Here is a 23,569-nt window from a genome sequence, read left to right on the forward strand (position 1 = left end):
AGTGGAAGCTCAAGGACAAAAAGCACTGAGATTCTTGAGTTGGCGCTGTGAACGATCCTTCCTGGCCGCATCCTCCCTAAGTCGGGCAGTGAGGAGCCTGAAGAACCGAGGAGTGAGGGGGCGGTGGCGGGCAAGGGCCGACTGACACGGCCCCTTTTAGGTCCTGATGCTGGGAGCAGCGTCCGCACTCCTATTTTCCTTTCACCGGGTCACTCTGCCCGGGAGTGGCTACCTCTCGGGCAAAACTATGGCCTGGTTAAACGGGAAGGTGCAGGAAAGCCAGTCTACCGGCGCCCCGGGGACACCCCCCGACGGCCAGCATCCCTTTGACTCCCGGCGCCGAGGGGTCAGAGTCAGACCGGAAGACCCCGCGGGGCTGGGCTCTTGGGCCGCAGTAGAAGGGGCGGTGCCAGGGCACACGAACCAATCACGGCAGACGTGTTTACGTAGCTAGCACTGACCAATAGGCGGCCGCGGCGGCCGCGGCGGGGAAATTCAAACGTGTTTGCGGAGCGGGGCTGGGATTCCATCTTTTGTTCTCAACTCAGCTTTCCGGAGGAGAGTCCGACCTTGCCGGCGCACGGAGGGACGGCGGCGGCCGGTGTGTGGGCTCTTTAGCCGCGCCGCGCTGGCCGGTGAGCGGTGGGGGCGAGGCGGGGAGGGCTCACAGCCTGGCAGAAGACGTAGGGTGCGGCTCAACGGGCTGGAGGGGGAGGGGCGGGCTCTCTGCCCCTCCAATCCTCCCGGTAGTGCCGGAGATTTTTTTTTGTTGAGAACCCGGGAAACGAGAGGTAGATGTGGACTTGGCTGGAGAGAGGGCCTGGCAGGGCATCTGGGGAGACTCCCTCTGTTGTCTGGTGTTTTAGAACAGGGAGAGGAGATGGTGGCCGTGATTCTGACAGTTACCTTTGGAACCTGGCTTCAAGGGGTGATACCTAGCTGCCCGCTTTATCCCCCTTTTTCATTGTTACGCTCGAGGTCTGGGGCACCATTGATATCAGTGGCCCTGGGTTACTGGATTGATGGATTTGAGAATCACAAAGATGAGATTGACAGGAAGAAAGACTGCGGACGCTTTGCGGACTAAACATCAACACCATGCAGATGAGCAAGTGCTCAGTACTGTACTAATACAGTAGATTCTTGGTATTAGAATGATTAAGGTAGCACATCATGTTTCTGCCAGATATGCACAAGAACAAGCTGCTGATACCCCATTTATCAGTAAAGGACAGTGATGTTGTATGTATCATGCTTTGAAAGCACTTGCAATGTGCAGGTTTACTGACATAAAGCAGATAAATAAATGAATGGTTATTCTCACTACCAAAAGGGTTTTTTTATGCCTATATGTCACTACCAGAATCCAAGCAAACATACCATCACATTTTTTTAAACGACTGAATTTGCAGATGGCCCAGAGAAAATAATTCTGGAAAAAGAGTGAAAGGAAGGCAGAGAAGAAAAATGGAAAGTTTGAAAGGGGGCAGCAACTTCTGTGTTGTGCAATGGCTTCATTGATGTTCTGGTGGAAAGAAGAGGTGGACTTACGTGTTGGAATCCTTGCTGGGTAGATTACAAAGACATGCTGTTGTTTTTGTGCACATAGCTTCATAAATACTACCTTGATAATATCTGTGTTGAGATATTCATATTTATAATGCTTTAGTCTCCTGGGTTCTAAACGGCTAGTTGCAACATTTTTTTCTTTAATGCTAGTAAAAATAGGAATTCTGAATAGTTCGATTTTTTTTTTCCTTAGAAATGGAGGCTGAGGATTTAAGTGGCAGAGAATTGACAATTGATTCCATAATGAACAAAGTGAGAGATATTAAAAATAAATTTAAAAACGAAGACCTTACTGATGAGCTAAGCTTGAATAAAGCCTCTGCTGATACTACAGGTGAGTTCCCTTGTTTTGAATACCTCTGCGGTAAAGGAAGGAAATGTTAACCACTGGGTGTTCACATGGTGTACTTTTCTCAGTAATTGACGCTCACCAGTTAGAGCACAAACATTTTATGTTTTAACCCTTTTGTGTGGAAATATTCCCACAATTTTCCACTTTCTTAAGAAAGGATACTTAACATCACATATTACAGTGTGCTCAGAGGTAATTTTCATAACTCTTCCATTATTGGCAGCTCTCATTTCTGCTGATATGCTTGCCATCAATAGGTATGCCATTTTTTTTCCATTCCTTTTTTTGCTGCAAACTGAGAAAACCTCACCAATCTCAATAAAAGGATGTACAGGTTTAAGGTTAAACACTCAGTATTTGATTTGAAGAATCTTCCTCTTACTTTCCTGGCCTTTCCTATTCTCCCTTGCTCACAGCAGCTTCCTTGCTATGCCTCCTGTGTGCTGGACCAGCTCCTATCCCAGTGCCTTCGTCCTTGCTCTCTGCCTGGAACACCGCTCCCCAGCTACCTGCCCACTCTTACCTCCTTCAAGTCTTTGTTCAAATGTCATCTCATCGAGGCCTTCCCTAACCCACCTATTTAAAATAGCAACCTGTGGGGTTGGGTGTGTGTCCCCTGTTTCCTCTCCCTGTATTATTTTTCTCTATAGCACTAATCACTTTATATCTCATTTACTCATGTGTTTATTGTCTCTCTCCTCCACTAGAAAGTGAGCTCTCTGAGGGTGTGGCTTTTATCTGTTGTGTTGTGTCTGCAGAACTAAGAATGGTGCCTAGCAAGTAGTAGGTACTTAAATGTTTATTGAATGATGAATGAGTGAAAGTGCCCAAAGTTTAATGCCCTAGTTTTATGAAAAGTATTAGTTCAGAAGCCGAATTTTTTACTATATTTTAGATTGTTGAGATTTTTGAAAAGTGACCTTTGGATAAGTTTGTTGTATCTGTACTAACCATTAAGTGGATGAGGGATTGAAAGCAAATGGAAGAACCTGTAACTAGTCATGATGGCAGGTCATATTCACTTGAAACCACTTAGAAACTGATCATTTTGGTGTTAAGCAAATTCTTAATATGGTGATATTCTATCACCACACTTTGTGTATTTAAACAGTGGTAACAAAGCTTGTACGCCAAGGTAGATAAGTCCTTATTTAAAATCTTTAGTTGCTCAAAACTGTGAATACTTAACATATATTGATAATTGGGATGTAAGACATGATACTGAGGAAGATTAAAACCGTGGTTTCTAGATGAGAAGAATTTAGTATCTACTATGCTGCATTGTAACATATGTTTGACATCGAATGAATACTAACACAATAAGACAGGATGCTTTAAGGTTTTAACAGAGGGAGAATGGGGTATGAGAAATACATCTTCAAAGACCTTTTTTTAGACACCTTGAAGCCTAACTTGTTAGGAAGGCGATGGGAGGTAAAACTGAAAATGAAGTTAAGATCAGACCAGATTAAATTTAAGGGTAAAAACAAAGTTATGAATCTGTTTTTTTGGTTTTTGGTTTTTTTTTTTTAGTAAAAAGCAGAAACAGTAATTTTGTTTGTAAAAGCAAATATTTAACCCTTGTTGAAGGTAACTGAAACTAATAGAAGGAACGATAGTTTCTCTGAGAAATCTAAATTTAATAATGTTTAATAATGACTAAAATATCCTGAACAGGACAACTAGTAACACTAAAGAAGGTTAAAAATAGATTAACAACATGAAAATTTTGGAGAAATGTGGGTAAACTGGAGGGAGAGGAAAATGACCATACTAGCTGCTTATCTTTTGTAAATTGGTTTTGTTTGATCGGTTTAAAACTAAGTTTGAGGAATATGGATATAATGTTGGATCAATAAGGTTGTAAAGGTTATGTTAGGACTAGGGCAGTAAGTTTCTAAATTTTGAATGAATAAGCATGAAGAATTTTCCAAGAAAGTTGGTACTGGTGGTGGTGAGAGAGGCTCAGGTTTTCTTTGCATCGTTAGGACGCTAAGATAGAATTATGCTGCTGCAGCATACAATATTCTTAGACTGCATATGGTTTTCTAAAGCTCCTCATAAACATTTATTTCCAAGGTTTTTTTCCTTCAAAATATATAGCTTTTTGTAGTACAGTATACCATCATAAAAATATATATACAGTAAATAAGTTTGCTTATATTTACATGAGTTGTTAAAGTTTTAAAAAAGTATTTTAGGGAGTTTGTGTATGTTCATACTGAGAGTATCAGTGATTAACTGTAATTTGAAAGAAAAGTGCAATTTGGCATTTGTTTTATGTCTTTCCTCTGTTGTGGTATGTTTTGTCCCCTGTTCAGATAACTCGGGAACTGTTAACCAAATTATGATGATGGCAAACAACCCAGAGGACTGGTTGAACTTGTTGCTCAAACTAGAGAAAAACAGTGTCCCTTTAAATGATGCCCTTTTAAATAAATTGATTGGTCGTTACAATCAAGCAATTGAAGCACTTCCTCCAGATAAATATGGCCAAAATGAGAGTTTTGCTAGAATTCAAGTGAGATTTGCTGAATTAAAAGCGTAAGTATTACCATTTTAACTGCATTTAGCTAACTACATTACATAACACATAACTACATCACCAAAAGGTAAAATGAAAACATGTTGTCAGAATTACTTGTAAGAAATTTAATATTTTTTGACGAAATCCTTTTGTTTATAATTAACAAGTGAGTAATGTAAACCTTCTTTATCTTTACTATGTACATATTTCCACAAAGTTACATACTCTAGACTCTGCCTAAAAAGATTGTAAAAATTAACTTATTTAATTTTACATACAGAAAAAAGAACAATATCCTGTGTCCTCTGGAAAATAGAATGAGGAGTTATCAAACTTAGGCAAATGTGTCTTTTTTCTTAAAGCTTGACTCTGAAATCTTTATTTCAGTATTCAAGAGCCAGATGACGCACGCGACTACTTTCAGATGGCCAGAGCAAACTGCAAGAAATTTGCTTTCGTGCATATATCTTTTGCACAATTTGAACTATCACAAGGTAATCTGAAAATGTCAAGTCCGAATTTTAAGTAGAAGATAACTTCCTACTGTAACGTACATTCGAATATTAAATCATGTGTATGAAATAGAAGTATGAGGCAAAACGTCAGGTGAGAATATGGGGGAAGAATGCTACCTAAGTGTACATGTGGAGAATATTTGTCATACTGGCCCTTCCACTTGTGAGGAGTAACCCAGGAAGATAAGCATGAACATCACGTGTGTGCTATTAGATTCAGGAAACATCTAAAGGAAAGTGGCTTCTTTACTGAGTATTTCTGGGATGAGGATATAAGATATTTAAACCAGAGCTTAGATAAGTTTATCTTGTGCGATGGTGTCATAGCACCGAAATATATATCAGAATATAATTGTAGCATTAATTGGTAGTTCAATTAAAAAAAAGTAAACTGCTGTAGAAGCTTTTATTTCTTGCTCACTTGGTTCTCCCTAGTCTGGACATTTTAGATAGAACAAGGGCAGTCTCTTCCTCAGACACTTTTAGCCTGGCCATTAGCCTTTACTCCTTTCATTTTCTGGGGCCTTTGGATCTATCCTGCTGGCCCTCTGGCCATGTTTTCCTGTTTTTCCATTTGCCTTGTTGCTGCTCCAACCCTGATCCCATTTCCCACCAGTAATACACATATTATTACCATTTTTTCTTTTTGGCTCAGCCGGAATCCTTGTAGTCGTGTCCAAAGCAGGGCTAACTCCTTAGAGAGTGTTCGCCAAGACCGAGGTTGGAGAAAAGCACTGTATAAACTCAAATCCTGAACTTCTACTTATGCAGATGATTTCTGAGTCCTAGTTATCTGAATCATCTTCTCTGGTCTATCCTGTGCACTATCAGGTGACTTAAAAAAAAAAAAAAAAAATCCCTTTCCTGCCTAGGAGAACTGACTCACTGCTCGTTAGAGTATGGCCAGGCCTTTAAGATCATCTATCTCTCCTTCATTCTACTTTTTAAAATTTTTGAGGTGTTATGGCCTATCCACAGCAGCTATAAACTTATATCTTTAGAATACAAATTTTGAAAATCTCAAATTATATTATCTGTAAATAAGAAATAAACCTCATTGTTACCACTGGGATGTAGTAGTAACCTCAAGGTCCAAATTGTGATTATTTTGAACAAGGTTGATGAATAGGGTTTCAGGAAAAATGCAAAATCCCCAAAGTCCTATGTGCTTTTGGTGTGTATGTGTATTTTTGTAGGAGTGGAGGACATTCCATAGTTTTTATCAGATTCTCAAAGGGGTCTATGACCTTAGTAGGCTCCCTAATTACTAGTTCCTGTCCAAGCCTTTCTTTCTTCTTTTGCTATCCTGAAATGCTCAATATATGAAATCTCAGTACTCTGAATAAATGTAGTCTTAGTCTCTATCAAATATGTTTATGTTCTTAAAATTTGTAAACTGTGAGAAACTAGAGGCTGACTCTTAACCATTTTTACACCCAAGTGCCAAGTGCATAGCATAGCCTAGTGGCTCCCAAAAATGCTAACACATTTCATAACATACATGACGTATACATTTAATATTTATAAATGAAATTCTAAACTAAATGTATTGGGTAAGTTTGCAGTTGAAAGAAAATTTGTTTGGTAATTTATCTGTAGTCAAGAGGTGATTTTGGTAGTTTCTCAGTTATTTTGCATTTTGGGGGTGGTGTAGCTAAGTCTGGTAGCTGAAGATTAATCTTTATTGTTACATTTTTTCACATGAATCCTTTTGATGGGAATTCCCTTTAGCAAAAGGTGTCAACCTTAATGACTAAATGTTATTATAAATGATAATTATTATGCTGTGTTGTAACAGATTGATGCTCTTGAGACTGTTGCAACATCTAAGGCTTAGTTTTCCCTTTTACTAAATTCTCTCAAGTTTCTGTTTGAGTTGACCTTTGCTGCCCCCATTTTGTAACTGCTTTGCTAACATTTCTTTTACTTGTGAAAATGGACCGTGGCAATAAACCAATACATAATCACATCAGTTACATCTTACACAAGTAAACTGTTTGACATGACTTGTTATCAGAAGTGAGAAATTGCTTATTTTTTTATGAATAACGTGCGTGAGCCTTGGAGTAAACATTTTTGCCTAAGACTTTTCAATTTTTTTCCTAGGTCCTGATGAATACGCCTCTGGGGAGTAAAGGTTGCTGCATTAAAATGACGATTATTTTTTACTTTGTTAGGTAATTTCAAAAAAAGTAAGCAACTTCTTCATAAAGCTGTGGAATGTGGAGCAGTACCCCTAGAAATGCTGGAAATTGCCATTCGGAATTTAAACCTTCAAAAAAAGCAGCTGCTTTCAGAGGAAGAAAAGAAGAGTTTATCAGGTAAATACGTTAGTGTGTGCTAATACTTTTCTGTGGTGTTTTGTCCTGCAAAAAAGGATTCAGGATAATATTTTATAGAAAAATATCATTTATTTAGAATGATCAAAATCTAAGATTACGTTTTAGATGTAAAGGAGGTAAGACTTTTAGAAGTAACAAAGTCATTACTTTCTTGTTGGAATTTTTTTTTCCCTAATCAAACTCTAATTGGTAACACATTAAAAACAGCTTGATCTAAAACAATAAGGTCCCACTGTATAGTACAGGGAACTGTATTCAATATCCTGTAATAAACAATAATGGAAAGGAATATGAAAAAGAATATATATATATAAATTACTTTGCTGTACACCAGAAACTATTACAGCATTGTAAATCAACTATACTTCAGTTAAAAACAAACAAACAAAAACTTGATCTAGGCGAGAGAATGACTTTTTGCTATTAGAAATAAGGAATGTGTCTACTCTTGAGAAAACAGTTATATAATTATGGAATAGTTTTGAAGTATAGGTAGAGAATTATCTTCATAACATCTTCATGTCTGCATATCTTATTTGGGGACAAATATTTACTATGAATTGACTTTTAAAACATTCTTATTTATGAGATTACTTTTTTGTGTATTTCTTATGTCCTTATAAATTTAATTACAATTTCAAATGTTTACAGCATCTACAGTATCAAATGTGCAAGAACCGTTCCCCAGTACACTTGGACATTTACCGAATAGGAACATCAGTTGTGATTCCAGAGCACAGACTAAAGCCAGGTTTTTGTATGGGTAAGGAAACTGAATCCATTTTTTAAATGCTCGTCCTACATTTATATTATTTATACATCTGCATATATATTTTCATGTTACAATAACAGTGTTTAACAGTTGATGAAAATGCATGTGTCAGTATTATTCTTTTAAAAATCAGGACTATTTTCTTTCTGTTTAGGGAGAACATACCCCCTCAAGATGCAGAGATAGGCCATCGAAATCCTTTGAAACAAACAAACAAAGCTAAACGAGTAAGTTATTTTTAACTCTGATTAAAATGGTAGTGGTGAGGTCTATACTTATTTCCTAGTTAGTTACTTAATCTTTCAAAACATTTTTAGTCATGCCCGTTCGGAAGAGTCCCAGTTAACCTTCTAAGTAGCCCGGATTACCATGAGAAGACAGATGCTTCAGTTGCACCACCTTTTACTAAAAGGTATGTTTGAGTTTTAATTTTTTAATTTGGTTTCAAAACTTGAAGATTGATGGCAGAATGATCTTAAAGTCTTTTACTATGTGAAAGTAATTATGATTACATTTTTATTTAGTATGAGTGGGAGATATGACTTTATTTTGCTTTTGCACTCATTAAAATATTCATTAAAAGAACTATTAAAGAATTAGGAAACACAGAGGAAAAAAGATTAAGTCAACACGAAGCTTAAAAAGACTATGCAGACAGCCCTGGGGTAAAAACTCCTGATGTTTGAACATTTCTCCCTTATGGTAGCCTCTCTGGTAAGACTCTTTTTAGTGGGTATGGAAGTCTCCATAGGGGTGAAGGGAGGTCTGGGAACAATTTCTTTTGCAGCTAGTTCAAGGAAAGGCGCAGCTATCAGTGGGAGAGATGATTAATTCACTCACTTGCTCCTTCTTTTTTTACATGTGCACCTCACTTTACAGTCAGCATAGCCCTTCTTCTTCTTTTTTTTTTTTTTAATTTATTTATTTTGGCTGCGCTGGGTCTTCGTTGCGGTATGCAGGCTTCCCTAGTTGGCAGTGCATGGGCTCAGTAGTTGTGGCATGCAGGCTTAGTTACAGTATGTGGGATCTTAGTTCCCTGACCAGGGATTGAACCCTTGCATTGGGAGGGAGTCTTAACCGCTGGCCCACCAGGGAAGTCCCCACTCATTTGCTTCTGAGCCTAGGGCTTCAAGAAGTGGGGCAGGGTAGGTAGAGATGAAGTATTGTTCACTACATCTAATGTGTTCTCCTTCCTTCAACTTGAAAACTGAGAATCTCGTATTCCAGCTTAGCTAGGGGACCTCATTTTTCTACTCTATTTTTAACTATAACCACTATTCATTACATTATTTCTAATGGGAAAGGCTCCTTGGATGCTAGAAAATCATTTTACAAGTAAACTTTAGAAATATAACCGTTTGTTTTTAGCTGGTGTCTTCTATACTTAAATTCTTATTATACTTAGGGCTTGACTGAACATTGATATTAAAGAGCATTTTGGATGTCAAGGTTAAGCTCCAAAATCTTATGACTATTTTCTTGTCATCTCCATTTCAAGTGCTAGCTTAGGAGATTTTCTCCCACTCAAAAAAATAAACAAGCCAGCCATTTTCTTGGTGCTTGTTTTGATAGATTGTGAGCTAGGCAGCCTCCCACAGGAGGGCCTACACCCTAGTTCTTATCCTTAAGCTATTTGCAACCTGAAGTGTAGTTTGATCTACATACTGCTTTTCCCTTGTCCTTTCCCACATTCATACCTTGACTCCAGCTGTTACTTATTACATAACAGGGTAGGCAATCACCTACTTACTACTCATCTCTCTCACTTTTATCACTGCCCAGCACTTTAGTCACGTTTATACTGGAATCTTGTTATTTTTAAAAATATCTTTCCAGGGGACTTCCCTGATGGCGCAGTGGTTAAGAATCCTCCCGCCAGTGCAGGGGACACGGGTTTGAGCCCTGGTCCGGGAAGATCCCACATGCCGCAGAGCAACTAAGCCCGTGTGCCACAGCTACTGAGCCTGTGTGCCACAACTACTGAAGACTGCATGCCTAGAGCCCGTGCTCTGCAACAAAGAGAAGCCACCGCAATGAGAAGCCCACGCACCACAGTGAAGGGTAGCCCCCGCTCGCCGCAACTAGAGAAAGTCTGCACGCAGCAACGAAGACCCAACACGGCCCAAAATAAATACATACATACATTCATACATTTATTTAAAAAAATCTTTCCAAGTGATTTTTCCAATTAAAAGGTGTACATATTGTTAAAAAGTCAACTTTAAAATTGAAAAAATAATTCGTTGAAATGATTGATTTCAGGTTAAACATTACGATTGTTTTGTTTCATGGGTAACAGACAGATCTCTGGATCAGAATGCCGAGATACAGTCGTTTCTGGATCTAAATCAAGTGGAAATGATTCCAGTGACTTGAGACATTTAACGGTATGTCCATTTTTAAATCTTTCCATGAAGCAAGGGTTCCTGACCCAGGGTCCATGGAGCTTTTTCCGGGAAAGGAGTCCATGATTTATGTATCTCCAGCAGTGCTCCTGAAGCCCCAAGATATGCCGGACCACTGACGGGAAGTGGCACATAAGTCCTAAACTGTTTCTCCTCAGTTGAGGTGGTAGGGCAATGATAAGCGATCTTCTGGGGTAACTCTGAATTAGCAATTATTATATAGTGTTTTAGCAGGTTAGTTGGCCTGGATTTGGGAATAGCGGGGCGAGCCATGCCCCCCAGCTTTTGTTTCTTGGTGTGTTTAATCATATGACCTGGCAGGGCATCTTAGACAAAAATGAGGGAGTGGCTTTGTGATGGGGCAGAGGTGAGGGCTTAGATAATCCTGGCGTCCTGATATGGCAGATGTGTGAACTTCAAAGACAGGAAACAGCTTTAATCCCTGGTGCACTGATTTTTAGGGGTTATACTATTGTTACTATAGTTGAGTTAAACCCCTGGCATCACAATGTAGGTCTTTTTGATTTTCGATTCCCTGTAATTTGTCTCTCTCTTTCATGGTCTTTGCTTTTAAATAATGAGTTTAACTAGTTTACAGCTATCTTAGAGAATAGTGCATAGTTGTGTCAAAAGTTTATTTTCTGGATTTAGAATAATACTGTCTTAGACTTATGCAAATCTTAATTTTGACCAGTGCTGTTATTTTTGGTGATAAAATATGATCACAGTAACAAAATAATGAAGTGTGTTTTATGTTAGATTCAAATTTTCCAACCTCTCGTTTTAAGTGACTAAATTTTACCATTTGATTAATATGTCTATTGAAAGAAAATTGGCCAGTTTTATGGTTGTGGCAATTCCCATTGCTCTACTCAGTAATTCAAGAAGTTATCTTCCTTGCACGTGAGTCCACGTGCAAGTATAATAGATAATCTTCCTAGCAGTCTTTTCATATAGGCGAGACTTTAGTATACTGAACACTAAGACAGATTAGTACTACTTCCGTTGATGAGACTTTATATAAAATCCAATCAAATCTTATTCTTTTTATGTAGTCTGTTAAAAATATTCGTTCCAAGGAACCTCAGATGTCAGATGAGAAGAGTTCTGAACTTATTACTGATTCAGTAACCCTGAAGAATAAAAGTGAATCAAGCCTTCTAACAAAATTAGAAGGTAAGAGTGACAAAACAGACTACTTCTTTAATTAAGAGAATCACTTTGTACTTGTGAAAGTTGACCGGCCACCTAACAATTGCCATGTAAGACTATGACTGTGTCCCTTTATCTTGTATTTCAGTTAAATTTTATAGATTGTATGAAAAGTATTCAATTGTATAGCAAAGAAAGTTTATTTGCCTAAAAGGTGCATTAAAGGAAGGTTGGAGGGAAAATACCATGACACGGAGTTATTGTTCTCAGTTGGCCTGATAAATACTTTCTGGAAAGGACGCAGAGGCTGTATTTCTATGATAATTCTCCCTTTCCTCTTTTGTCAAACATTTGCTTTTCCAATATATGAGTACTGTGGTGCATGTTCTAAGGATATATACATGAATGAGACAGGGTCCCAAGGAGATTGCCCAGCAGTGTGGGACATCTGCTGATAAATATAATGCTGGGTAGAATATAGAGTATCATGAGAACCACATCAATAAAGTGCTATGAGGATTCAGTGCAAGGAGAAATCTGAGGAGCTAATTCGGTTTAGGGGAAATAAGGAAATAGTTTGTGGAGGAGAAGAAACGTGAAGCATTGTTAGCATTTAAATAGGAAGAAATGGCAGTGATAGAGTATTTCAGATGGAGGGAGTAACGTAAGCAAAACAATAAAATATTCTAGGAACCAAGATGGTCAATTATGCTGAAAACTGTAACACAGGTAGTATAGAAGTGGGAGATGAGACTAGTTAGACTTAGAATGTCAGGCTTAAATTTTTTATTTGTTTAGATGTCAGAGCACCATCAGAGGTTTTTGAATGGGATCATGAATTGGATGACCATTGTCCAAACAAAGTTTGCCAGATTGGGTGTAATGTTTTCTTTTGATTGGACTGAAGAGGAACACTGGGACTTTTCTGGTTTTAGCCCGGAAAGTCCCATGTCACAGGAGAGCCCTCCATCCCTGCAAACTGGGCGGCCATTATTTTGATTGGGAACATCAGCGTCCCTTCGGATCAGCAGGGCATTGTTTCCAGGATCCCCCTCGGCTGCCCAAATCCGCAGTTGCTCAAGTCCCTTCTGTAAATTGATGTGGTATAGTCAGCCCTGTGGAAGCTGCGGGTATGGAGGGCCAACTGTAGATTCCTCTTGCTAGTAATTGGGGGAAACTCATATTCTGTATTTTCATGGCACCTATTACAAACGGATATGATTGAAAAATCATCTTTACCAAAAATTCTTGTTTATAGTACTGACCTGGCACCTAATTTAATGCTTTCATTTCTTTCACACACATTTCCGTCAAGTGTATTCCGAGTGGGGCTGTGGGGTCACAGGACGTTGTATATATTCGTCTCATCGATAGTGCTGGACGGTTTTCCAAAGTGTTGTGTTTCACCAGCACTTATGTTACTCTTGCTCCACATTCTTCCCAATAGTTTTTATTGTTGGTTTTTAATGTTAAACATTCTGATTCTGCTAAGTGATATCTCGCTGTGGTTTTAATGCGCATTTCCCTGATGTCTAACGATGCTGAAGGCCTTTTTGTGTTCATTGGCCATATGGGTATCCTCTTGTGAAGTACTTGTTCAAGCATCCCCAGTTTTTCCATTGGGTTTCCTTTCTTTCTCGCATTGATGTTAGGAGACATTAATATGATCTAGATACAGCTCCTTTGTTGGGTATATATTTTACAAGTAACTTCTCCTATTATGTGGTGAAGACTTGATGAAATTGTTAATTATCATGCATTTTAATTTATCAGTCTTTTCCTTTGTGGTGAGTGTATTCTGTGACTTTAAACAAATCTTTTCCTCCTCCAAGATCATAAAGATATTTTCATATATTTTATTTAATTTATTTTTTTATAAATTTATTTATTTATTTTTGACTGCGTTGCGTCTTCGTTGCTGCGGGCGGGCTTTCTCTAGTTGCGGCGAGTGGGGGCTGCTCTCCGTTGCAGTGCGCGGGCTTCTCATTGCGGTGGCTTCTCTTGTTGCAGAGTTTGGGCTGTAGGCGTGCGGGCTTTAGTATTGTGGCGCACGGGCTCCATAGTTGTGGCTCGTGGGCTCTAGAGCACAGGCTCAGTAGTTGAGGCACACGGGCTTAGTTGCTCCGTGGCACGTGTGATCTTCCCGGACCAGGGCTCGAACCCATGTCCCCTGCATTCCCAATAGTTTTTATTGTTGGTTTTATTAGTTGGTTTTAGGCGGATTCCTAACCACTGAGCCACCAGGGAAGAAGCCCTTTCCATATATTGCAGAAGACATCATTTTACGTTTCACATTTAGAGTTATATTCTACTTGAATTTAATATTTGTGTGTAGCTAAGATCAAGTGTCTGGATTCATTCTTTTCTCCCCATGTGGAGATCCAATAGATCCAGAAGCATTTATTGAAAAGACCCTTTTTCCCCTCAGTGATTTGTTATAAATTAGGTGAGTCTGTGTTTGATGTCTGGTCTTGAATTCTTCTCTGTTCCATAGTCCTTTGTGTCCTTGTGCTAACACTGACATAATTACTGCAGTTAAGGCTTCATATCTGTCAGTGTAAATTCCACCTTTGTTCTTTGTCAAAGCTATTTTAGTTATTCTAAGCCTTTTGGATTTCCATATAAATATTAGAATCTGTCAGATTTCCTTTTTTTTTTTTTCCCGGTACGCGGGCCTCTCACTGTTGTGGCCTCTCCCGTTGCGGAGCACAGGCTCCGGCCGCGCAGGCTCAGCGGCCATGGCTCACGGGCCCAGCCGCTCCGCGGCACGTGGGATCTTCCCGGACCGGGGCACGAACCCGTGTCCCCTGCATCGGCAGGCGGACTCTCAACCACTGCACCACCAGGGAAGCCCCATTTTTTTTTTTTTTAAATGGGATTTTGATTGAGATCTAGTGGGACAGGTTGACATCTTAACAGATGAAATTTCTAGTCCACTAACCTGGCATATCCCTTCATTCATTTAAGTAATCTTTAAAAGATTATTGAAGAAATACTTTTCTGTGTAGAGATTTTGCTTATCTTTTGCTGGAGATGTACTTAAAGATCTGATTTTTTTTTGATATGATAATGAATGGGATCTTTTTAAAAAAAAATACTTATCCTCTACTTTGTTGCTGATATGTAAAAATACAACTGATTTTTAGCTATTTATCATATTTACAGTGACATTGCTAAAGTCACTGAATAATTCTAATATTTTCCTATAAATTCTTTCATGTTGTTTGAAAATAATGTAACATTTTTTGCCTTCCAGTCCTTTAACTTTCTTTTCTTTGCTGTATTGCACTTATAACCTCTAGCATAATGGTGAATAGAAGGAATGATAGGTGGCGTTTTTGTTCACTCCTTATTTTAGAGAGCCACTTTCATTATTTTACCCTCACATGATAATTGCCTTAGAGTCTTACAGCTCTTCTTTATCAAATATCAAAACAGAGTGAGTTTTGCTTTATAGCTAGACTAAAAGTTTTTTTGTGACTGGGTATTGAATTTTATGAAATGCCTTTTCCGCATTTTTGGAGTTGACCACAGACTATTCTCCTCTATTATTATGGCAAATTGAATTAACTTTCAAGTGTTAAGCAACTTTGCATTTAGGAATAAACACAACTTGGTCATAATTTATTATATATTTTGTATATCAGTTGCAAATATTTTGTTTAGAATTTTTGCATCTGTTATGATAAGGACAGAATATTGACATTCATAAAATAGTCAATGTTATTGTTGAGGCTCTTTTGTTCAGACGCTTAAGGAAGTAAATTACAGGCTAGTTTAACGTAAAAATTTTGTTAAAAAGCTAGAGGTCTATGAAAAGTGGTGAACTAGCTTCTCTTTATTAGTAAGACATACATGTTTTTAAATTTTTACTTATTTATTTCCTTGTTTTCTGGTAAAGACCAGAAGCATTTAAATTCAGAATGGTCTTTGGTAAAGCTCTAGGTAACAACCAAGGAAGATGGCTGTTGCAGCTTTGAAAAATTAACTTGCTAAAAGCAAATTGTCAGCAGCTGGCTTAAAGTTTTTAGTTTCTTTGTTTTTTAAGAGCAAAATGCTAATACAGTTTTTTAACATGTTCTATCATTTAGGTTTATTTTGTTATTATCAAATAGTCTTGCCTTTTAATGACAATAGCAACAAATACAATTTCAGAAACTAGAGAACATCAAGAACCAAAGGTTCCAGAAAGTAACCAGAAACAATGGCCATCTAAGAGAAAGTCAGAATGTGTAAACCAGAATCCTGCTGCATCTTCAAATCAGTGGCAAATTTCAGAGGTAATCTCAAAAGTTGATACAGAGGTAACTTTCCTTTTCAAGTGTAGCATTGCTATTGTTCATAATGTGATGATCATGTTAAATGTTTTCTTCTTTTATTAAATTCTTGTGTACCATATTTAGTGGAGCAGTTTGCTCAAGTGTGTGGTGTTTTGTTTTTAATTCACAAAACAATGATCAGTAATAAAGGTTTAGTTTAGTAAGAATATATGTCAAGCTGAATTCTTTTCTGTTTTCAATAGTATTTTTGGATGCTGGTAGACTGGGGCAGGGGTCAGCAAACTACAGCCTAGGAGCCAAATCTAGTTCCCAGCCTGTCTGTAAACAACATTTTATTGAAACACAGCCATACCCGTTTATTTACTTACTGTCTGTGATTGCTTTTGAACTGTAACAGCAGAGCTGAGTAACTGCAGCAGAGACCACCTGGCCTGCAAAGCTGAAAATGTTTACTATCTTACCTTTTACAGAAAACAGTATGCAGATGGCTGAACCAGTGCAATGCTGTACCAAGCATTTGACAATTTCCTATTGTCGTCCTCATGGATAAAATAGAAAAATATAGACTAGATAATGTGAATTCATAATAGGTTGAATGATCATTCCCACTGGCTGGGCTCCATTTCAGAAGCAAGGATCTGGTAGAGAGCCATACCTGTATGTAGTCCATGGCCATACTCTTGTCATTATTACTTTTCGGTTGTATTCTAACTCAGCAGTTCTCAAATATTTTGGTCTTGGTGCCTTGTTTTATACTCTTAATTATCGAGGTTCCTAAAGAGCTTTGGGGGAATTCCCTGGCAGTCCAGTTGTTAGGAGTCCTTACTTTCACTGCCAAGGGCCCAGGTTCAATCCCTGGTCGGGGAACTAAGATCCCACAAGCTGCATGACGTGGCCAAAAATGGGGAAAAAAAGAGCTTTGGTTTACGTAGGCTATGTTTATCTGTATTTGCTATATTAGAAAGTAAAGCCAATACATTTTTTAAATATTTACTAATTTATTAAAAATAACAAGAATAAATTTTTTACATGTGAATGTAGATACACTTAAAAATAAGTATTTTGTTTTATTGAGATATAATTGATACACAACATTATATTAGTTTTAGGTGTACAACATAATGATTCGATATTTGTATATTTGTATATACAGTTGACCCTTGTACAACATGGGTTAGAACTGTGTGGGTCCACTTATGCATGGATATTTTTCAATAAATATGTACTATAGTACTACATGATATTTGGTTGGTTGATTCCGAGAATGTGGAACTGTGGATACATAGCGCCAACTGTAAACTTATATGTGGATTTTTGACTTCATGGGAGGTTGGTGCCCCTAATCTCCCAGTTGCTCAAAGATCAACTCTATTGCAAAATGATCACCACAATAAGTCTAGTTAATATTCTTTACCATACATAGCTACAAATTTTTTTCTTGTGATGAGAGTTTTTAAGGTCTACTCACTTAGCAACTTTCAAATATGCCATTCAGTATTATAAACTATTGTCACCACGTTTTTCATTACATCCCCATGATTTATTTATCTTGTAACTAGAAGTTTGTACCTTTTGATCCTCTTCACCCAGCCCCGCTCCCACCCACCCATCCCCACCCCCAGCAAGCACCAAACTATCTGTGAGCTTGGTGTTTTGTTGTTGGGTTTTTTTTTCCCCATGTAAGATTTTACATGTAAGTGATACTATGCAGTATTCATTTTTCTCTAGCTATTTCACTTAGTATAATGCCCTCAGGGTCCATTGGTGTTGTCACAAATGGCAAGATTTCATACCTTTTTATGGCTGAATAATATTCCGTTGTATTTATGTATTGCATTTTCTTTATCCATTCGGCCATCAATGGATATTTAGGTTGTTTCCATTTCTTGGCTATTGTAAATAATGGTGCTATGAACATGAGGGTACAGATATCTTTCCAAGTTAGTGTTTTCCTTTTCTTTGGATAAATACCCAGAAGTAGAATTGCTAGGTCATATGGTAGTTCTATTTACATTTTCGCCAACACTGCACAAGACTTCCATTTTCTCCACATCCTTGTCAACACTTCTTATTTCTTCTCTTTTTGATAATAGGCACTCTGACAGGTGTGAGGTGATATCTCATTGTGATTTTGATTTGCATTTCCCTAATGATTAGTGATGTTGAGCATCTTTTCATATATCTGTTGGCTATTTATCTGTATGTCTTCTATGGAAAAATATCTAATCACCTCCACTGTCCATTTATAAGTTGGTTATTTGATTTTTGGTATTGAGTTGTAATGAGTTCCCTGTGGTTTTTTTTTTTTTGGCTGTGTTGGGTCTTTGTTGCTGTGCACAGGCTTTTCTCTAGTTTGCAGCGAGCAGGGGCTACTCTTTGTTGCTGTGTGTGGGCTTCTTATTGCGGTGGCTTCTCTTGTCGCGGAGCATGGGCTCTAGGCGCATGGGCCTCAGTAGTTGTAGCACACAGGCTCTAGAGTGCGGCTCAGTAGTTGTGACGCATGGGCTTAGTTGTTCCATGGCATGTGGGATCTTCCTGGGCCAGGGGTCGAACCCATGTGCCCTGCATTGGCAGGTGGATTCTTAACCACTGTGCTACCAGGGAAGCCCCTCCTTGTGTATTTTGGATATTAACCTCTTATTGGATATGTGGTTTGCAAATATTTTTTCCCATTCCATGGATTGTCTTTTCATTCTGTTGATGGTTTCCTTTGCTGTGCAGAAGCTTTTTAGTTTGATGTAGTCCTACTTATTTATTTTTGCTTTTGTCTTTACCTTAGGTGTCAGATCTAAAAATTCATTGCCAAGACCTGTGTTAAGGAGCTTACCACCTATGTTTTCTTCTAGAATTTTTATATTTTAAGGTCTTATATTCAGGTCTTTAATTCATTTTGAGTTAATTTTTGTGTATGGTATGAGAAAGTAGTCCAGTTTCATTCTTTTGCATGTGGCTGTCCAGTTTTCCCAACACCATTGATCTGTGTGTCTGTTTTTATGACAGTGTCATACTGTCTTGAATACTATAGCTTTGTGATGTGGTTTGAAATAAGAGAGCGTGATACCTCCAGCTTTGTTCTTCTTTCTCAAGGTTGCTTTGTCTATTCATGATCTTTTGCGGTTCCATATGAATTTTAGGGTTGTTCTATTGCTGTGAGAAATGCTATTGGAATTTTGATAGGGATTGCATTGAATCTGTAGATTGCTTTGGGTAGTTATGGTCATTTTAACAATATTCTTCCAATCCATGAACACGGAATATCTTTCCATTTATTTGTGTCTTCAGTTTCTTTCATTGGTGTCTTATAGTTTTCAGTATACAAGTGTTTCACTTACTTGGTTAAATTTGTTCCTAGGTATTTTATTGTTTTTAATGGGATTGTTTCTAACAGGTGTTTTTGATGGAGTCTTTAGGGCTTTCTGTATATAATATCATGTCTGCAAATAGTAACAGTTTTACCTCTTCCTTTTCAATTTGGATACCTTTTATTTCTGTTTCTTGTCTAATTCCTGTGGCTAGGACTTCCAATACCATGTTAAGTAACAGTGTGAAGAGTGGGCATCCTTGTCTTGTTCCTGATTTTAGAGGAAAGCTTTCACCGTTGAGTATGATGTCTGCTGTGGGCTTGTCATACATGGATTTATTATGTTGAGCTATGTTCCTTCTGAAAAATAAGTATTTTTCAAAACAAAATAATTACAGTGAAGAGAGTGATATTGTTTTACAATTTTTACAATTTCTATAATGGTTGGCTTAACAGAAGACTGGATTTCTTGTATCTACTTTTGCATTCAATCTATTTCACTATCACGTGCCTTCTAGCCTTGGGAAAACTCTAGTTTACATTCATGAAAGAATGAAAGTGAAAAAGGCAAATAATGTCCTAGTATGATTATGAAAATAGTTTTAACCTCTCAGACTCCAGGAAAAGATCTTGGGAACCCCTCTCTTTCTGCTATTTCTAGATCACTCTTTGAGAACTGTTGATCTAAGTAATGGAGTAGGTAACAAATGTTAGATGAGAAGAATCCTGACAGGTTGAACCTTGGACAAACAGCATTTTCTCTTTTTTTCTTTTTAAAACTTGTAAACCGGTAGAATGGTAAAGGGACTTAAAACTATTTATCTGTCATTAGGGAAATGCAAATCAAAACTGCAATGAGACACCATTTCATACACACCAAGGTGGCTATCATTAAAAAGAGACAGTAATAAGTGTTGATGAAGATGTGGATAAATGAACCCTCATACACTGCTGGTGAGAATGTAGAATGGTGCAGTCACTTGAAATGGTATGGTATAGCAGTATAACTTACTCCACTGCCTCTTCTTGGGTCAAGGCAGAAGAGGACCATTCTGAGACCTAAATAAATGGTGACCACCTTACCAGAGTTATTATGAGGTGCTAGTTGAGAAAATTTACACTTAAGAAAAAAATCTAAATGTGCCTTCTTAAAAGAGATTTCCTACTAGTAATTTTCTGCCTTTTACTCCTGGTTGCACGTGAGGTCTAGTTTTCCTCTGCCTGCTAGTTGCCCTCCAGGTTTGTATCTATATGCTGCTTCATCAACCACCAACTTGCGTTGTTCCGCTATTCATAAAAATTGCTTTGTACGCTTAGTTATTTTATGTTTATTCATGCATTTTTTTATGATCGTATCAATTATAGTGCTCATTATAACATTTAATTCCTAAGAATTTTGGGGGGAAGATATTAAAAAGTAAAACACCTATCATAATTACTAATTGTGCTTAATTTGAAATTAGAATGTCCTGAATTTAAAAAAAAAATGGTATGGTAGTTCCTCAAAAGGTTACATACAGTTACCATGTGATCCAGCAATTCTACTGCTAGGTATATACTCAAGGGAATTGAAAATATATATCCACACAAAAACTTGTACATGAATGTTCATGGCAACATTATTCATAATTGTAAAAAAGTAGAAATAACACAAATATCTATCACCTGGTGAGTCAATAAGCAAATGTGTTACTCTGATTTTATTATTTCATTTTTTTATTCAATAATAAAAGTAATGAAGTACTGATAAATGCTATAGCATGGATGAACCTTGAAAACATGCTAAATGATGGAAGCCTGTCACAAAAGGCCATATATTTTGTGATCCCTTTTATAATAAATGTCTAGAATAGGCAAATCCATAGAGACAGAAAGTAAATTAGTGGTTGCCAGAGCCCAGGAGGAGTGGGGAATGAGAGTGACTGCTAATACAGAGCTGCTTCTTAGGATGATGAAAACGTTCTGTAATTAAATAGTGGTGATGATTGCCTACTCTTGTGAATATATTAAAAACCACTGAATAGTACACTTAGGTAAAGAAGAAAAAACTAGGCAGTTTCTTGAGGTTGCTACTTCTGCAGCAGCCCTCAAGTGGAGGCTGTTTTTGTCTCCCATCTCACTTACCTACAAGCTCCCCGAAGCTATGTCCAGACCATTTCTTCTCTTGCCAAAACCCTGTCCTTTTGAGGCGCCTGCCTTCTGGACATGCTCTCCTGTCTTGCTCGTTGCCATCATCTCTGAACATCCTAGTGACTCCCCATCATTCTTTGAAAACATTAGGCTCTGGACCACTTCTTTCAGCTTCAACCCAACATCTATCATCACGTTTTGTTAGCTTCTCACCCCTGTGTATCGCTAGTCCTACACCTGGCCTCCAGATTCATAACTTCTTCCTCCCTCATGCCCATTTTCTTAATGTCACCTTAGCTACCCATTCCTATATTCTCAATTCTGATCTCCAAAATCTCAAATGCAAACATCCCAGTCTATGAGTACAACCATTCCACTTACCTTGCTTAATAATCTTACTATCACAGATTCTTAATACCATCCTGACCACTAATCCAGATATATATATGAGGAAGTCTTAAAGGAAGTGGAAAATTTACCCAGGAAAAGAGATACAGTGGCCATGCTAGCTATCTTCAAAAACTCAAAGGATTGAAATGCAGAAAATAGTATAGATTTATCCACTGTGGATCTCCAGAGCATAATGTGGACCCAGTGGGTTGAAATTATAATATAGAAGCTGATTTAACCTAAATATCTGTGAATACTTGCTAACAGCTAAAGCTGTCCCCAAATTGAAGTAGAGGTAGTGAGCGCTCACTAATAGCGTTCAAGCAAAATGTGGTTTGCAGGAGTTGGCAAGCTTTTTCTGCAAAAGCCTAGTAAGCTTTGCAGGCCAGATGGTCACTGCTGCAACTCTTGAACTCTGTCATTATCTCATGAAAACAGCCACAGACAAGATGTAGGCAAATAGACATTGCTGTGTTCCAATAAAAGTTTATTTATAAAAATAAGCAGCAGGCCAGATTCAGCCAATCTCTACTGTAGAGGATGTTCATTATTGCTTTGGGATTTGTATGAGATAAATTCTACAAGCTCTATGTCTTTTACAAGGGAGAAAGAAGAACACTAGATAGGTATTTGCCATTTCAAATTTTGCTAAATAATTAGTATTTGGTCATTTTCCCTCCAAACATAAAAGTAGGGAATGATTTTACTGATTAAAGAAAGACTAGTTTTCTGAAGCACAGAGTACTTACTTAGATTATAAAAGTTCAATGCTAGTGATAGTAGCCCTAATGGGAGAAGATATTAGATCCTGTTTTGTTAAACAATGCTGTGTACCTTCCCTCTACTTGTAGTCCCTTTGAGGAAAATATAACAGGCTTCAAAATTTAGAGTAAAAGAGCTGTACTAAAAAGTTAGTGAAAGTCTGGAACACATACGTCTACCTATTTGAGCATGCTTTTGTATTTCATATGTTAATTTTCTTTTAGAAGTTATGTTTGTGAAACTGTTGAACAGGTGACTAATTTAAAAACCCAAAATCGTGGTGTTTTTTATTTTGGTCTAGCAGAAACAAACCAGTTTTGAGCAACCTGCCCTTTCGGTTTCAAAGCAGTCGCCACCGATATCAACACCTAAATGGATTGACCCAAAATCTATTTGTAAGACACCCAGCAACAGTGTCTTGGATGATTATATGAGCTGGTAACTACTTTTCTTTGCTTGGTACAATAGAAATACTATGGGCTTCGGGGCCAAATGGATCTGGAGGTGGATCCCGCTCTTTTACTTTAAAGACTTTCCAAATTCATATTATTTTTCTCAGCATCAGTTTTTTTATCTGTAAAAGGGGAGGGGAAGGTGGCTACGATATATTTTTAAGGATTGTAATGAAAGTCTCTGTCATATTGTAATCTGTACCTACTATATATACTCTATACTTTTTATACTTACCTATAGGCAGTACCTTTAAATACTCTCAGTATGCAAAACTTCTTGATAATCATGCATTGCCACACGGATAACTCTCTGTAATTGAGAGAGAGATTTTAAAGGTTAGCATTCTTAGAGCGGGTAAAGTGTGGATACATTACACGGCAAAGGAGGTGTTAACTGGAGCGTGCTGGTCTCTGCTGGTGGTGCAGCTCATATAGTTCTGGTGGTGTTCAAGACCGGAGTGGCGGGCAGTGAGGGATGAGTGAAGAAGTTGGTCGGTGTTGATTGACAGGAAACACAAGGGATATTGAAAAGCAAATCAATGGCATTTCTAAGAAAAGAAAGAAAGGGATGTGGCATATCCTATAACTAGGGGCTATATTTTTAATGTCTTAGAGCATAA

At 37.8% G+C, this 23,569-nt stretch overlaps 1 protein-coding gene across 2 annotated transcripts in view; it reads left to right on the forward strand.

The window, feature by feature from the left end:
• Positions 1–585: 585 nt before the first annotated feature.
• TTK (TTK protein kinase) overlaps positions 586–23,569 on the forward strand; it is a gene marked incomplete at its 3' end in the record, with an annotated part of 40,244 nt that continues 17,260 nt past the window's right edge. The window contains exons 1-12 of one of the 2 annotated variants that reach the window (XM_079939588.1): positions 586–601; positions 1,763–1,903; positions 4,243–4,465; positions 4,836–4,942; positions 7,141–7,284; positions 7,957–8,068; positions 8,232–8,304; positions 8,395–8,489; positions 10,377–10,464; positions 11,538–11,658; positions 15,790–15,938; positions 22,799–22,935. In XM_079939588.1, the coding sequence (XP_079795714.1) occupies positions 1,765–1,903; positions 4,243–4,465; positions 4,836–4,942; positions 7,141–7,284; positions 7,957–8,068; positions 8,232–8,304; positions 8,395–8,489; positions 10,377–10,464; positions 11,538–11,658; positions 15,790–15,938; positions 22,799–22,935 (1,388 nt within the window). In that variant the 5' untranslated portion in view covers positions 586–601; positions 1,763–1,764. Of the gene's footprint in view, positions 636–1,762; positions 1,904–4,242; positions 4,466–4,835; positions 4,943–7,140; positions 7,285–7,956; positions 8,069–8,231; positions 8,305–8,394; positions 8,490–10,376; positions 10,465–11,537; positions 11,659–15,789; positions 15,939–22,798; positions 22,936–23,569 lie in introns of both variants that reach the window. The other variant, XM_079939587.1, reaches the window with a different exon arrangement.

This window comes from Stenella coeruleoalba, assembly GCF_951394435.1.
Source record: "Stenella coeruleoalba genome assembly, chromosome: 12".
NCBI lineage: Eukaryota > Metazoa > Chordata > Mammalia > Artiodactyla > Delphinidae > Stenella > Stenella coeruleoalba.